The sequence below is a fragment of the Megascapheus bottae genome, chromosome 4 (genome assembly GCF_031878675.1).
Source record: "Megascapheus bottae isolate mThoBot1 chromosome 4, mThoBot2.hap1, whole genome shotgun sequence".
In the NCBI taxonomy this organism is placed as follows: domain Eukaryota; kingdom Metazoa; phylum Chordata; class Mammalia; order Rodentia; family Geomyidae; genus Megascapheus; species Megascapheus bottae.
This window is the reverse complement of record NC_143512.1, coordinates 64,212,161-64,228,311: the sequence shown is the minus strand read 5'-3', so window position 1 is coordinate 64,228,311 and position 16,151 is coordinate 64,212,161. Positions and strand designations below refer to the sequence as shown.

The following is a 16,151-nucleotide window of genomic DNA, read 5'->3' as shown; positions in this document are numbered from 1 at the left end:
ATTAAGATAGTTTATTTAGAAGCTGTATTGCCAAGAAGCTATGGAAATCTTTTTTGGCTTACACTAAAAAAATTTTTTTTCCTTTGTTTTTGGCCAACATCTTCACTCCTTTGGTGTCTCATCTGCTTAACACACGACAGCTATGGCACATTTCCATTTATCTGGGTCAGAAAATAAAGGGGCCCATAAGTCAGCCTGGCTATTAGCCATTGTTGTGGGTCCAGTATGGTAAAAGCCAGAAACTTTTTTTTGGGGGCCAGTCCTGGGGCTTGAAACTCAAGGCCTGAGCAACTGTCCTTGGACTATCTCAAGGCCAGAGCTCTACCACTTGAGCCACAGCATCATTCTGGCTTTTTTCTATATTTGTGGTATGGAGGAATCAAACCTCAGTCTTTTTTTTTTTGTTGTTTTTGTTTTTGTTTTTTTGGTCGATCGTGGGGCTTGCACTCTGGGCCTGGGCATTTCCCTGAGCTCTTCAGCTCAATGCTTCTGCCCTACCCCTGGAACCACAGTGCCACTTCCAGTTTTATAGTGGTTAATTGGAGATAATGTGGGGGCTGACTTTGAACTATGGGCATGAGCCACCTTGCTGGGCTGAAACCAGAAACTTTTATGTTTGATTTCCAGTAATTGATGCAAAGAAATCCATTATTTTGGATAACTTAAAATGTCTCTCGTTAAGTTGTAGAAGTTACCGAGCTTTCAGAATATAAGCAGAATATAAGTCTCAAGGGGATAGCATGTTGCTACACTTTCCTATGATTTTATTACTCTTCCCCCCCCCCTTTTTTTTTTCCTGCCCGTCTTGGGGCTTGAACTCAGAGCCTGGGCAATGCCCCCGAGCCCTTCTCTGTGCTTGAGGCTAGATCTTTACCACTAAGACAGCACTACTTCCTGCATTTTCTGTGTATGTGGTACTAAGAAACAGAACCCAGGGTTTCATGCATGCTAAGCCAACACTCGAACCATGCTCCCAGCCATTTTTTTTTCATACTAAGGTCACACTAGTGATTTTGTTTTGTTTTCTGGTTCTTGAGTCAGCCTGCCCTTGAAAGACTATAGGGTCTAAAGGGAAAGCCTACTGTTTAATTAATTATATTTTTTTCCTGTGTAGTGAAGTATCATTCTATTAGAAAATTGACTTATTGTTTTTTAAAATCAAATTATTTTCAGCACAAAAAAGAATATTATACTATTAGCCAGGCATGGTGACCCACACCTGTAATTTTAGCTATCCAGGAGGCTGAAATCTGAGGATAGTGGTGGTTCAGAGCCAGCCTGGGCACTAAAGACCTGAGACTCTTATCTCCTATTAACCACTAGAGAATCAGAAATGGCTCTGTACCTCAAGAGGTAGGGCAGTAGCCTTGAGGTGAAGAACTCAGAGACAGAGCCCAGTTCCAGAGTTCAAACCCCATGAACAACAACAACAACAACAACAAAAAATACTATACTATTGATTTATGAGTTTATTATACTTACTAATTTTCACTTACCTTGTATATTCTAAAATGAGAACTTGAGGAAGCTCAAAATTAGACACAGAATCCAATTATTTAAGTAAATAAAACCATAAAGTGTATGACCATGAGAAGAGGTAAAGGAATAAACTTAGATTTCAGAACATTATTGCAGGGTTTTGCATAGTGGGACAAATTAAATTGTATATTCATGTGTAAACCTGCTAATGATCAAAACAAAGATGGCAACCCCACTCAGTTAAGAGTTGCAGGATCTCTCATTTGAGAACAGATATTTTTCCTCTTAGAAGAATATAATACAAATACTTCTAAGTGCTTATATATTGTCTCACTTAAGTTGTTGGCTTTTTTTTTTTTTTTTTTTTTTTTTGCCAGTTTGGGGCTTGAACTTACGGCTTAGGCACTGTCTTTGGTCTTTCTCAAGGCTAGAGCTCTATACCTTTGAGCCGCAACACCATTTCTGACTTTTTGTGTGTGTATGTGGTACCATGGAATCAAACCCAGGGCTTCATGCATGCTAGGCAAGCACTACCACTAGGCCTTGCTATGGACCCTCACTTAATTTTTGGAAACTGATGCTTTAGGAAGCTAAATGGCTTCTGGAAGATGGGAGAGAGAACTTAAAATAGCCAACTTTTAGGGCATGCCTAGCATGCATGAGGAACTGTGTGCAAACCCAGCACCACTAAACAACACTCCCAAGCAAAGCTGACTCCACTATCTTCTCTCTTAGTCATTTTTATGTGATTTATGTATTTTATTCCTCTCCCCCAACACAGATCCTGGAAGTATGTTTAAGAATAGCCATTGTGAGAAAGGATCAGAGCAATGCATTCTAAATATAAAAGCAACAATATGACAATACAACTTGGATCAGGAGATAAACTTTTGTTATCCCGGTAACCTTTTTCATAATGTTTATTAGATCTTTTTGGTCATGTAAGAGTAACTATAGACTTTTTTTCTTTTCTTTTTGTGGGTCATGGGGCTTGAACTCAGCCTGGACACTGTCCCTGAGCTCTTCAGCTCAAGGCTACTGCCTTACCCTTGAGCAAAGCCCCACTTCCTGTTTTCTAGAGGTTAATTAGAAATAATCTGAGGTCCTTTTGTGCCTAGGCTGGCTTTGAACCTTGATCCTCCCATCTCAGCCTCTTGAGGAGCTAGGATTACAGGCATAGCCACTGTGCCTGGCTATAGGCCCTTTTTGAAAAGAAGTACACATACCATTTTAGGTAGTGCACATATTCACATACCAATCAACTCATAGATTTTTATGCTACTCACATGTCAGAGTTTACTCTTGGAAATATTGTGTCAAGGCTGGGTGCCAGTGGCTCACACCTGTAATCCTAGCTACTCGGGGCTGAGATCTGAGGAACACAGTTCAAAGCCAGCCAGGGTATGAAGGTCTGTATCTCCAATTAACTGCCAGAAAACCAGAAGTGCTACTGTGGCGCCAGGGGTAGAGTGGTAGCCTTGAGCTGAAGAGCTCAAGGGATAGTGCCAGGCCTAGAATTCAAGTCCATGAACAGCTCTCCCCCCCGCCCGCAAAAAAATTGTGTCAAATAAAGATAGATCTGCTTTAACTAGTGGCTGAGTAGTAAGTGGTATGTCTCTCTTTAAAGCTGAAATCAAGAATTATTTTACTAGATTGTAAAACCTAGATCTCACTGTAGATAAATCCAAGTTAATGAAGACTATTAGTGATCCTTTGAAGTTAATTCCTGCCTTTCTAGGATATATAACATTTGGTGATTTTGCCACTCAGAAATTGGATGACTTGTTTAGCACTTGCATTCTAGTTCTTATTTCTCTTAGAGTAAATTTAAGTATACTTTATCTAGCTCAATTAACTTTTTTCAAACTTTTGAAAAAAATTTTTTTCCCCTTTTTGTCAGTCGTGGGACTTGAACTCTGGGCCTGGGCGCGGTCCCTGAGCTCTTCAGCTCAAGGCTACTGCACTACCCCTTGAGCCACAGTACCACTTCCAGTTTTCTGGTGGTTAATTGGAGATGAGTCTCAAGGACTTTTTAGTACCCTGGCTCGCTTTGAACCTTAATCCTCAGATTTCAACCTCTTGAGTAGCTATGATTATAGGTGTGAGCCACCATGCCTGGCTAACTGGTATGAGACTTTCTCAAGGCCAGAGCTTTACCACTTGAGCCACAGCACCACTTCTGGCTTTTTTCTATATTATGTGGTACCGAGGAATTGATCCCAGGTCTTGTTTGTGCTAGACAGGCACTCATACCACTAGGCCAAACTCCCAGCCCTGCTTATTTTTAAAATGTTAAAATTGCAAGAATGTTTAGCTTTACAAACCTTAGTTTTATAGATATAGAGGTTTTTTTTTTTTTGGCTTTGTTCTTTCTCAAGATGGATGGATAGAGGATAGATCCATATAGATAGCACTGTAAAGCATGATGTAGACTTGACAGCAGGTAAATGGTCAATTATTTTACTCAATTGTATGTTAATGCTAATTATTGATCATTTTGTGCCTAATTTTCCTTTGTAAAATAGAGATAATAATAGCTTTGTCTAGTCATTAGATATAAATGATAGTATAAACACTAGTATAGTGCTTTTTTATTATGATTACTTAAATTTTATCATGATTATGAGTCCAAATTTTGGATTATATTTAGTTTATTAATTTAATATTTGAATTTATTAAGACATGTTATGACATTTTGTGACTTCTGGGAATAAATCTGCAAATTCAAGCATTCTCTGGTAGTTTAATTTGTTAGAGATGTGGAAAAGGTTCACTGCATTTAGTATAGATTTTGAAAGTAATGATGACTTTATTAGTTTACAGCTTGATTAAATATTGTTTTAAGTTTTCAGTCAGGGGAACCATCTATTTCCTTTCAGAAGAATATTTATCTAATTTTCAATTTTATGCTGAATCATTTTTTGGCACATAAACTTTTATCTCTAGAATATGTTTTGCAGATGTATAATCCATTGCATTTTAGTATGGTTGGTTCAGTGAAATTTTTATATATGTATTATATTTCACAGGCATTTAAAAAATAAAATGGCTACCATCTTGTTCAACTTCAGTAGGTTATTGAAAAACCTGCTTTCTCTATAAGTACCCTGTGCTAACCTGCAACTTGTTAGACACTATGTGTAGGACTTGTAGGGGAGAAGGATTGGGAGGGAAAGGACAAGGCGAAAAGGAGGGAAGAGGTAACACTAGTCAAAAGAAATATGCTCATTATCTGACTTAGGATATTGTCAGATTTCTGTACATCACCTTTACAGTAAAAATAAATTAAAAAAAAAAAGAAAAGAAAAACCTGCTTGTACCCTTGCTCATACCAGGGGCGAAAATTGGTTCATAAATCCTAGCAGGCCCTGGAAAAGCGGTGCCAATAGCAGATTTCTGTAAGATATGGCCCCTTTATCCTGGACTGGCCGCCATATTCCCTTTCCTCTGCCCCCACATTTCCTCTGCTTTCATCCACTGTGATATTTTGCTTTTGTCGACATCAAATTCATATAATTCCTTTTCCTTGATATATGTTATCAGAAGTTAATTAGTGAAGTAGAAAAGAACTAAGTGATTTGATTTAGCCACAGAGGGATTTGAATTTATTTTTTTATTAAAGAATTTATTAACATTGATTTTTATATCATAGTTTAAATGTCATGTTTAACAAACAAGTATTTAAGATGGGAATCTCTGTATACAATCCCTGGCACTTAAGTTTTAGAACATAATTAAATTAAGCATTAATATATGTAATAAAACATTATGTCTATAGAGTATATAGACCATTGTAGATTTTTATGTCTGTATAGTTATGTTTATATCTCCAAAACCATGTCCATAACATTGGGTACCCAAATATTGAGTCATTGCTCTTGTATTGTTTGGATCTAATATCCATGATTAAGGATACCATGCGCCTTTTGTTCCTTTGGCCTTGACATATCTCACTCAACATAATTTGCCCTAGTCAATTTGAATATTTTTATTTTTCCAATTAAATACATAGAAATGCTGTTGGAGAATTAAAGAATTCTTCTATTCTCAGTTTCTCTTCGGAATAATTGGTTTTAATCAGAAATGTTTTAAGTTTTTGTTTGCTTGTTTTTGCCAGTCCTGGGGTTTGAACTCAGGGCCTTGGACCCTGTTCTTCAGCTTTCTCAAGATTAGTGCTCTAAGCTGGGCGTCGTGGCTCACGCCTGTAATCCTAGCTACTCAGGAGACTGAGATCTGAGGATCAAGGTTCAAAGCCTTTCCAGGCACACAAGGACCAGATACTCTTAAATCCAGTTAAAGTCTAGAAAATAGGAAAGTGGGGCTTGGCTCAAGGGTAGGGCTGTAGGCTTGAGCTGAAGAACTCTGGGACATTACCCAGGCTCAGGAGTAGGGCAGTAGCCTTGAGCTGAAGAGCTCAGGGACAGAGTCCAGGCCAAGTTCAAGCCCCATGAGACACACACACACACACACACACACACACACACACACACACACACACACACACACACACGTGTAGAGTAATGCTCTTCCATTTGAGCCATAGCCACTTCCGGCTTTTCTGTGTATGTGGTAGTATTTGAACCCAGGGTTTTGTGCATACTAGATAAGCACTCTACCACTAGGCCATACTCCTAGCCCTGATATTTTGGTGTCTTAAAAGAACATATTTATGGGCCAGAAGTGGTGCTGTGGCTCAAGTGGTAGAGCCCTAGCCTTGAGAAAAATCCAGGGACAGTGCTCATGCCCTGAGCCCAAGCCCAGGACTGGCAAAAAAAAAAAAGAACCTTTATGTTTGTTGTCTTTTAAGTGATTATATAGAGGGATTTCAACATGATAATTTATAAGTACAATGTATGTTGATTAGCATCATTTCTTCCACCAGTTCTCTCCCTTATCCCAACCCCAAACATCCCTATAATTACCTAGTAACTTTTTTTGCTTTCCTTTCCAATTTACCAGAATAGATACTTTTGGAAGTTCTCTATACTTTCTATTTGAACTATTTCTTAGGGTATTTTTCTTTTTTCACATTCTCTATGTCAGTAAGATCATCATTCTCCTATTGGCCTACTACTTTTGTTTGGGACATTGTCTTAATTCCTTCTTATCTCCATACTCTGGCCACGAATAAGGCCATGGTCCAGAGAGACTTTGGGGCATGCTATTTGGGTTGCTTCTCTGTATGTATGTATGTCTATATGTCTGTATGTCTGTGTCTGTCTGTCTGTCTCCTCTTGTCTCTGTATCTCAGGCTGGTCTTAAATTTTTGATCCTTTTTCCTCAGCCTACTGAGTGCTGGATCCTGAAGAGAAGTGCATCCACAAAGAAGAATTTTTCAAATAAGAACATAGACATTTTCTAGGGATGTGATGTGGACATATCTTTTGTAGGACTACCATTCTACCTACTATATATTACAACATGGATGGCCTCAAAACACCTAGGCACAGGAAATCACATATGATTCCATTTATCTGAAATGTTCATAAAAGGCAAATATAGATCATAGATAAATGGTTTATACAGTGTTAGGAATGGGGAATAAGCACACATGTTCTTTTTTGGAGATGATGGAAATGTTATAAAATCTATTTTGTTAGAAAAAAATCTCCCTTAGAACCTTTAAAGGAAGTGTAGCTCGGGCTGGGAGTTTAGCCTAGTGGTTAAAGTGCTTGCCTAGCATGCATGAAGACCCGGGTTCGATTCCTTGGTACCACATAAATAGAAAAAAGCCAGAAGTGGTGCTGAAGCTCAAGTGGTAGAGCTCTAGCCTTGAGAAAGTCCAAGGACATTGCCCAGGCCCTGAGCTCAAGCCCAGGACTGGCAAAAAAAAAAAAAAAAAAAAAAAGGAAGTGTAGCTCTGCCAACACCTTACTTACAGAATTTTGGCATCTGAATAGTAAAGAATAAGTGTTTCTTGTTTTAGGTCTCCCAGTCTATGGTTATTTGGAATAAAAACCCCAAGAAAATAATATATAGCATATATGGTTAATTTATACTTTTTCATTGCCAGATAGTATCTCATTATATGACAGTTTTACATTTTGTGTATATGTTCACTAGTTCATATATATTTGGGTGGTTAACAGTTTTTGCTTATTATGAGTAATGTTTCTGTGAACATTTATGTATAAGTTGTTATGTAAGCATATGCTATTTTCTTCTGTATGTATTAAGAGTGGAATTTCTGAGGATGGTGGCAAATATATGTGCTGACTATTGGTCTACCTACCAAATTCATATGTCGAAATCCTAACACCCAAGGGTTTTGTGTGGAGGGGCGTGTGTGTGGGGGGGTCATGGTGCTTGAACACTGGGCCTGGACCTTGAGCTCTTCAGCTCAAGGCTATCTCCCTACCCCTAGGCCTGGGGGATTGTCTCTCAGCTTTTCAGCCCCACTTCCCATTCTCTAGTGATTAACTGGAGATAGAGTCACCTAGTCTTTAGTGCCCTTGCTGGCTTGGCTGGCTTTGAATCCTGATCCTCAGATCTCAGCCTTCTGAGTAGCTAGCATTATAGGCGTGAGGTACTGCACCGGCCTAACACCCAAGGTTTTAGTGTTAGAAATCTGACTCATGGTAGTCATTAGAGCCAAATCCTCATGAATGATGAATGCCCTTGTAAAATATTTCTGAGATAAATACCTTACCCTTTGCCATATTAAGTTTTAGTACCAAGATTGTCTGTGAATTAGTAAGACTGAATCTGCCATCACCTTGATCTAAATGTCCTAGCCATAGAACTGTGAGAATTAAATTTATGTTGTTTATAAGCCATCTAATTTGTAGTATGTTTGTTATAACATCCAGAGTAAAATAAGACTGTTTATTTATTCTTTGGGCTTTAACTCAGGAACTTGTATTTTCATTCAGCTTTTTTGCTTAAGGCTGCTAGAATACCACTTCTAGCTTTTTGGGAGTTGAGATAAGAACGCCATGGACTTTCCTGTCTGGGCTGGCTTTCAGTTTAGATCCTCAGAGTTTGGCCTCCTAAATAGTTGAGGTTAAAATTGTGAACTAGATGTCATTTAGTTTTTGGTAGTAGTCATTTTAACAGTTGTAGAATGATACCTTACAACAAAAATCTTGTGGGTTTGTGTATCTTCCTTTGTGAAATACCTATTCTAGTGTTCTTGACCATTTTAAAATCAGATTACTTGATTTCTTGCTATTGGGTTATTTGAATTCCTTATAGATATTTAGGTAAGAGTCTGTAAAACTACTTGAAGAAAACATTGGGGAAAACTTATTGGCTGTTGATCTGAGTAAAAACTTGTTTGTTTGACTCAAAATCATAAGCAACAAAAGCAAAAGTAATTAGGATTTAAACTAAGAGACTATGCACAGCAGGGTAAACGGTAAATTGAAGAGGCAACCCAGTAACTGAAAGAAAATATTGTAAATGATACACAAGGTTGTGAATATTTACTAATTGTGTGTGTGTGCAGGGGTTGGGGGAGGCAGGTCAGTCATGGAGTTCAAACTCAGGGCCTAGGTGCTGTCTCTGAGTTCTTTTGCTAAAGGCTAGCACTCTTCTACCTAGGGTTTTCAGCCTCCTGAGTAGCTAGAATTACAGGCAGGATCCACCAGCACCTGGCTAACACTAGTGCTTTCTTTAAAAACTATTCTCTGTGGTACAAAGGGTCCATATGCACTTTTGTTTTTTCTTTTTGTGGGTCATGGGGCTTGAAGTGGGCCTGAGCTCTTCAGCTCAAGGCTACCGCCCTACCCTTGAGCCAAGCCCCACTTTCCATTTTCTAGAGGTTAATTGGAGATAAGAGTCTCAGGTGATTTTGTACCCACCCTGGCTTCAAACCTTGATCCTCACATCTCTTCCTCATGAGTATTTAGGATTATAGGCTTATGTCACCCCTGCCCACTCATGTGCATATTTTGGATAGCCAGCTCTTCCAGCATGATTTATAAAAAGAATATTTTTCCATTGAAAAATTTTTGTTGAAAATCAATTGGCCATATATGTAAGAGTATAGTATTTTTGGTAGTATTCACTCCTAATTCTAATTTTAGTTTTCATTTTCATTTAACTGTAAGCCTTTGATTAAATAAATTGAGTTTGTTCCAGAGCTATATAGCTTCATTAATGTAAGTATAAAACATTAGCATCAAATTGTTATTATGTTCTTATTGTAGTTGTATGTATGTATTTGAATCATCTATGAAGTGTATATTTTCAAAATTATTATGTATTGCCATAAAAGCTGAACATTTTTTTCTCATTGCTATGGAACTTCAATACCATATTATTTGGGTATTTTTGAAAAGAGGGTCTTTCTTGGTGGATTTATTCTACCAAGGGAATCTACAAGTTTTAGACTCTTGTATTGCTCAAGTTGCTTGTGTAGCCTTTCGAGAAAAATTAAACTAAGATCTCTTAAGTGATTTCCAGCCAAAATTAATGCTTTCCTTGACTTCTGCCAAATGCTGTGTTGCATTTACATAGCAGATGCCAGAAAGTTTAGAACTTGTAACTGGCAAGGATTCAAAATTCTAAGACAGAAAGCATTTGTGCCTGGGGCAATATAATGACCCCACCTGTGTCTTTTTCTTGTCTTCTGGATGTTTTCATTTTCTGTCTAGAAAGTCTCAGGCAGATCCTTCTTCTATTTTTAAATCTTTTTTTTTTTTATGAAACAGTTTTAATTTTACAAGACCAGATCTCACTCCAAGTTTTAAAATATGTGTTCTTCAGCATAAAGTGTTTTGACAGATATCTAATGGCCTAGCACTTTAACATCTATTATTTAGGCATAGATTCAGAGAATCAGAGCCATAAAACTGTAGTGTAATTAGTCACTATCAGATGCTGCATAAATTTGTGTTCCATACATCTGTATGCTAGGTAAACTTCTTTTCTTCTTCCCATTATTTGATAACTTGCTCAACCTGGTAATAAACCACTAAAATAAATGGAAATACTTAATTCTTGGATTTATTAGTTTTGATTTTTAAATTTATGGTCTGAAAGGAAGAGAAGAAAGAGATTAGTATTTATTGAGTGTCTACTTTTTTCCAACTATTGTTCAAGAAATGTTTACATCCTTAATCTCATTTAATCCTCCTAGCCCCTCATTGTTGGTCTTACTATCCCAGTTTTAGAGATGAAGAACTGTAAGCAAGCCAAATAATGAAACATTATGCTTGTGTGGGGCCTTTCATGTCATAATTTTGAAGTATCATATGCTGTTAGGATGTTCATTTATAAAAAAGAGAAATTGACTATTGTAATTGATTCTCACTGTTATACAGTTGAAGGTAGAAAGAAAAGATACATGGAGACTTCCTCAACTTCTTGCATTTTTTTTTTTTTCTAGTACCGCAGTTCAAAGGGGGGCTCTATTCCTGTTAGGGAGGCACTCTACCACCGTAGCAGTGCTCCCTGGCTTGTTTTTTGCTTCAGTTATTTTTTCAGATAGTCTTGTATTATTGTTGTTTTGCATAGGCTATACTGAGCCTCCGTGATCTCTGTCTCCTGGATAGTTTGGTTGTACTTGTTAACTATGGGAAACATGGTGAAGAGAGATAAGAAACATGTAAGCAATATAGAATGCATTCAGTAGGAGGAAGACTATAATGCTCAGATACTGTTAGAACAATTGGACATTTATATTAAGAACATTGGCCTTGATTCATACTTGTAAACTAATTCAAGTTGATTATAAATTTTTAACATAAAATTTATAGTTATAAAACTTGAAGAAGTTAGATGGGTTTCTATGATCTCAACTTAGGTTCTTTCTTTCTTTCTTTCTTCCTTCCTTCCTTCCTTCCTTCCTTCCTTCCTTCCTTCCTTTCTTTCTTTCTTTCTTTCTTTCCTTTTTTGCCAGTTCTGGGGCTTGAACTCAGGGCCTGGGCAATGTCCTTGAACTTTCTCAAGGTTAGTACTCTACCACTTGAGCCACAACCCCACTTCCAGCTTTTTCTGTGTATGTGGTAGTGAGGAATCGAATCCAGGGCTTTGTGCATGCTAGGTGAGCATACACCTAGGCTAGACTCTCAGCTCAGTTAGATAAATATTTCTTACCTAAATATACTAACCAAAATATACAGATAAATCAAACTGTATCCAAATTTAAAGTCTCTTTTATTTGAAAGACTTAAAAGATGAGCCAGAGGCATATAGTGCTTGCCTTGCAAGTATGAGGCCCTAAGTTCAAAAAGTACTTACACCACCCCCCCTTGCCAAAAAAAAAACCAAACAAAAACAAGACCAAACAAAACAAAACAAAGAGGGAGCAGTGGTGAATCTCCAGGTAGTAAGGAATTAACATCAGGAGATTGTAGGCTAAGGCTGACCTGGGCAAAATACCAGACCCCACATCAAAAAATAAGAAAAGCAAAAGGGTTGAAGATATACTGTTCAACTGGTGCAATGCTTGATTAACAAGGATGAGGCCATGGGTTCAAATCCCTTCCCCTAGAAGAAGACAATCTCAAGAAATACTTGCCAAACACATATCTAATCAATAGCAGGACATTGGTGGCTCATGTTTCTAATTCAAGCTATTCAATAGATCTGAGATCTGAGAGTTAAAGTTCTAAGCCATCCTAGGGAGGAGAGTCTGTGGAGCTGTGGTTCCATTGGTAGCCTTGATTCAAGGCACTGGACTTGAGTGAAAAAGCTAAGGGATAGCATCTGGCCCTAGGACCAGTACAAACACACTCACAAAATGAACTTGTATCCATGGCTGGGGATATAGCTCAGTTACTTAGTAGAACACTTAGAAAGTGCAGGGTACTAGTACAACCCTCAGTATTCCCAAATACAGAATGAAAAAAGGGAGGAAGGGAAGGGAGGGAGGCAGGCAAGCAGGCAGGCAGGCAGGCAGGCAAAGAAAGGAGAGAGGGAAAGGAGAGTGAGAGAAAGAATTTGTATGAGAATAAGTCATTGTTAGAATTTAAGAATAAAAAAATAAATACCTTAGTAGAAGATTTGAACAGATATTTCACCAAAAAAGAGAAATGAATGGTGAAAGATCATCAACAAGTAGAAAAGTTCCCAACATCACTATTTCACTATTTTGGAAATGTGAATTAAAATCATTATACCTGACTACTATACACATATTAGAATGGCTTTAAAACAGCTAATGATTCAACTGCTGATAAGGATGGGAAACCCTTGGAATGCTCATTTATTGCTAGTAGGAATTAACAAAATGGAACAACTATTTGGAAAACAGTTCCTTGTATAAGCTTCTCATGTGATCAGATAAATTGAAACCAAACAGTTTCAGTTCCTTCATTTGGTGAATGGATAAACGAAGTGTGGTAATCCTATATACAAGTCAAATACATTATGCTCTGTTAAAGAAGCCAGTCATGCCAGTGGCTCACACACTTTTAATCCTAGCTACTCAGGAGGCTGAGATCTGAGGATCAAAGTTCAAAGTCAGCCTGGGCACAAAAGGACTAGAGACTCTTATCTCCAATTGACCTGCAGTGGGGCTTGACTCAAGGGTTGGGCCTTGAGCTGAAGAGTGCAGGTACAATGCCCAGGCCCAGGGGTAGTTCAGTAGCCTTGAGCTGAAGAGCTCAGGGACAGCACCCAGGCCAAGTTCAATTCCCATGACCCCCCCCCCAAAAAAAAAAGCCAGTCATGAAAGGTCACATACTGTATAATTAAAATTAGATTAGGTTTTGGAGACATCATAACTGTAATTGTATATCTCCTCCCTCTGATAAATTCTTGGGTCATCAAGAAACAAGGAACCTTTTATTTTTTTCACTTTGATAAGATTTTGCTTGTATTCCAACTGTCATGTGCAGATGACTGGCAGAAGGAGGAAGTAAAATGGTTATAAAGAAGAGTTTGCAACCTTAGGAGAGAGCTCCTAAAGTCTTATACTTTTCTTGATTTATACTCCATTAGTCAAACTGTCATTGCTGAAGCTGATCACATGCAGCTTCAAGGGATCTAGGAAACAGAAGAAAGGAAAGTAGCCATTGGAGCATATGGCTAGCAGTATCTATCATGTTCACTCTTGATCTGTCTCCTAAAGTGCTTTTTAAAACTGAACAAGGTTTCCTTTCTCTTTTTCTGTCGTTTTAAATTTTGTAGTTTCAGAGTACCTTGCTATTGTTCTGGTGCACTATTCTCAAACTTTTACTTGAGCTTACATTTGTTTGTCACTGGTTTATAAAATAAGTTTGATCAGAACAATCTTTTTATCTTGTTTTTTTCAGGCAGTGTCTGTGTAGCCCAGGATGACTTCCAAGTAGCAGAGATCATTCCTCAGCTTCCAAAGGTGTGCACCACCTCAGCCAGTGTACTTTTTTTGGGCCTAGGCACTGGTCCTTGGACAACTTTTCTCTCTGCTTGGACACTTTTTGTTTAAGGCTAGAACTCTACCTCCTGAGCCATAGCACCACTTATAGCTTTTTCTGTGTTTGTGGTACTGAGGAATCAGGCCCAGGGCTTCATGCATGCTAGGCAAGCACTGTACCACTAGGCCCCATCAGTTGGTATACTTTTTTAAGAAGATTTCAGTTTTGGTGATGTTAAAAAAATGGATGATATTCCAAAGTAAAGTTTAGGAGAAGATGTACAAAAGTTATTTAAACTTGTAACCCAAAATGCTTCATTTGTAATAAATCCTAAATATTTGACTGCCTCAGAGAAAATACTTTTTGTTTTGTTTTGTTTTTGTTCTAGTCTTGGGGCTTAAACTCAGGGTCTAGACACTGTCCCTAAGCTTTTTTCCAGGGCTAGCTAGCACTGTCCCACTTGAGCCACATTTCTACATCTGATTTTTTTGGTGCTTAATTGGAGATGAGTCTCATGGACTTTCCTGTTGAGTCTGGCTTTAAACTGTGATCCTCAGATCTTAGCTTCCTGAGTAGCTAGGATTACAGCTATACAAAGATTAAAAAAAAAGACAAAACCTAAAGCTCAACAAAAAACAAAGCTAGAGAAAGCTCTTGCTGTCATCTTGTAAAAGGAGTGGGTGTTCACATGTGTAATTATAGCAACCTGGGTAAATTTTAGTTTTGTCCTTTGTCAGGATTGTTTAAATAATTCTTCTAACTTGTTTACTTTTGTTGTTGTTGTTGTTGTTGTTGATCCATGGGCCTTGAACTTTGGGCCTAAATGCTGTTCCTGAATTCTTCCCCTGGGCCTGGGTGATGTCCCTGAGCTCTTCAGCTCAAGGCTATCACCCTACCTCTTGAGCCACAAAGCTGCTTCTAGTTTTCTGATGGTTAATTGGCGATAAGGGTCTCACAGACTTTAGTGCCTTGGGCTGGCTGGCTTTGAACTGCAATCCTCATATCTCAGCCTCCTGGGTAGCTAGCATTATAGGCGTGAACCACCACCACACCCGGCTCTTCTGAATTTTCTTGGATTGCTTTTATTTAAAATTTCCTCCTCAGGAGTCAGTTTGTCCCCCTTCTTGCACCCCACAGGCAACACATAATGGGATTCAACTACAGTTAATACGATTTGCTGTCAATGCAGTTCTTCACCAGGGTCTTGGTGCGGACCAGCTTGTTATTAGATGCATTGTGTATAGCATCATTGATTCTTGTTTTACCAATACAGCATTCACAGCCCTAGCAAAAGTTGCCCACATCCAGCCTCAGAGCCCAGTCCTTCTTGTTGCTTCCTGTAACTTGGACTGTGTATATATGGTGGGGGCTAATCTTAGTGTTGACAGTAGGACATCACAATTCATACTTCTGCTTCCTGTGGGAGGGCTTCCTCTTGTCCCTGATCTTGTGGTGCTTAAGCCACTTGTCCCAAGAGATGCCCATCTCTTGGCACTGGCTGGAAAGAGCACCTCTAAATAGATTTGAAGTTGCCACTTTCTGTTTTTGATTTGATGACAACTAATGCAGATTTTTTTCTTTCATTTCTATAAGTATCTTTACCTATTAGTTGAGAATGTTTCATAGTACATGTTTAAATTCAGTACTGGTGGCTTACACCTATAATCTTAGCTCTTGGAATGTGGAGATTGAGAGGGTTTTAGTTGAGGCCAGTGTGGACATAAACAATTATGAGGCATAAAAATCAACAGGGGTGGGCTGGAGTCTTACTTCAAGTAAGACTTGTATGTATAAAGTCCTGACTTCAATCCCCAATTCTGGGGTGTGTGTGTGTGTGTGTGTGTGTGTGTGTGTGTGTGTGTGTGTGTGTAGTCAACCTACTCTTTATAAGACATTTCATTTTTTTTTTTTTAAATTTTAGGACTGTGAGAATATGGGAAGTTGAAAATCCAAAGAAACAGAAGAGTGTGTTTAAACCACGGACAGTGCAAGGTAAAAAAGTCATCCCTACTACATGTACATACAGTAGAGATGGAAACCTCATAGCAGCTGCCTGCCAGAATGGAAGCATACAGATCTGGGATCGAAATTTGACTGTAAGTTATAGACATTTAAATCATTTTTCTGAAAGAAAATGGTCACCTTATAAAGATAAAAATCATGTTAAAATATCATGAAGATCTGCTTCCAGAGTTTTAGACATAATTTAAACTTAAGTATTAGTTGACCAAGCATTGAAACGTTTGCAGCAAACATTTCAGCAAATATTCTAGCTCACTACTTTTTAGTATAAATTAGATTTCAATTAAAAACAAGAAAATTTAAAAAACTCAATGCAGTCATTTTTTATTTTTTATTAGATTTTTACAGTGAAGGGTTTCACAATAA

At 38.1% G+C, this 16,151-nt stretch overlaps 1 protein-coding gene across 2 annotated transcripts in view; it reads left to right on the top strand.

Moving 5' to 3' along the window:
* The window catches only part of Wdr70 (WD repeat domain 70), a 192,754-nt gene that overhangs the window by 97,329 nt on the left and 79,274 nt on the right, over positions 1-16,151 (top strand). For both annotated transcript variants that reach the window (XM_090332029.1, XM_090332028.1), the window contains one exon: positions 15,685-15,859. In XM_090332029.1, coding sequence (XP_090188155.1) covers positions 15,685-15,859 — 175 coding nt within the window. The remainder of the gene's footprint in view (positions 1-15,684; positions 15,860-16,151) is intronic.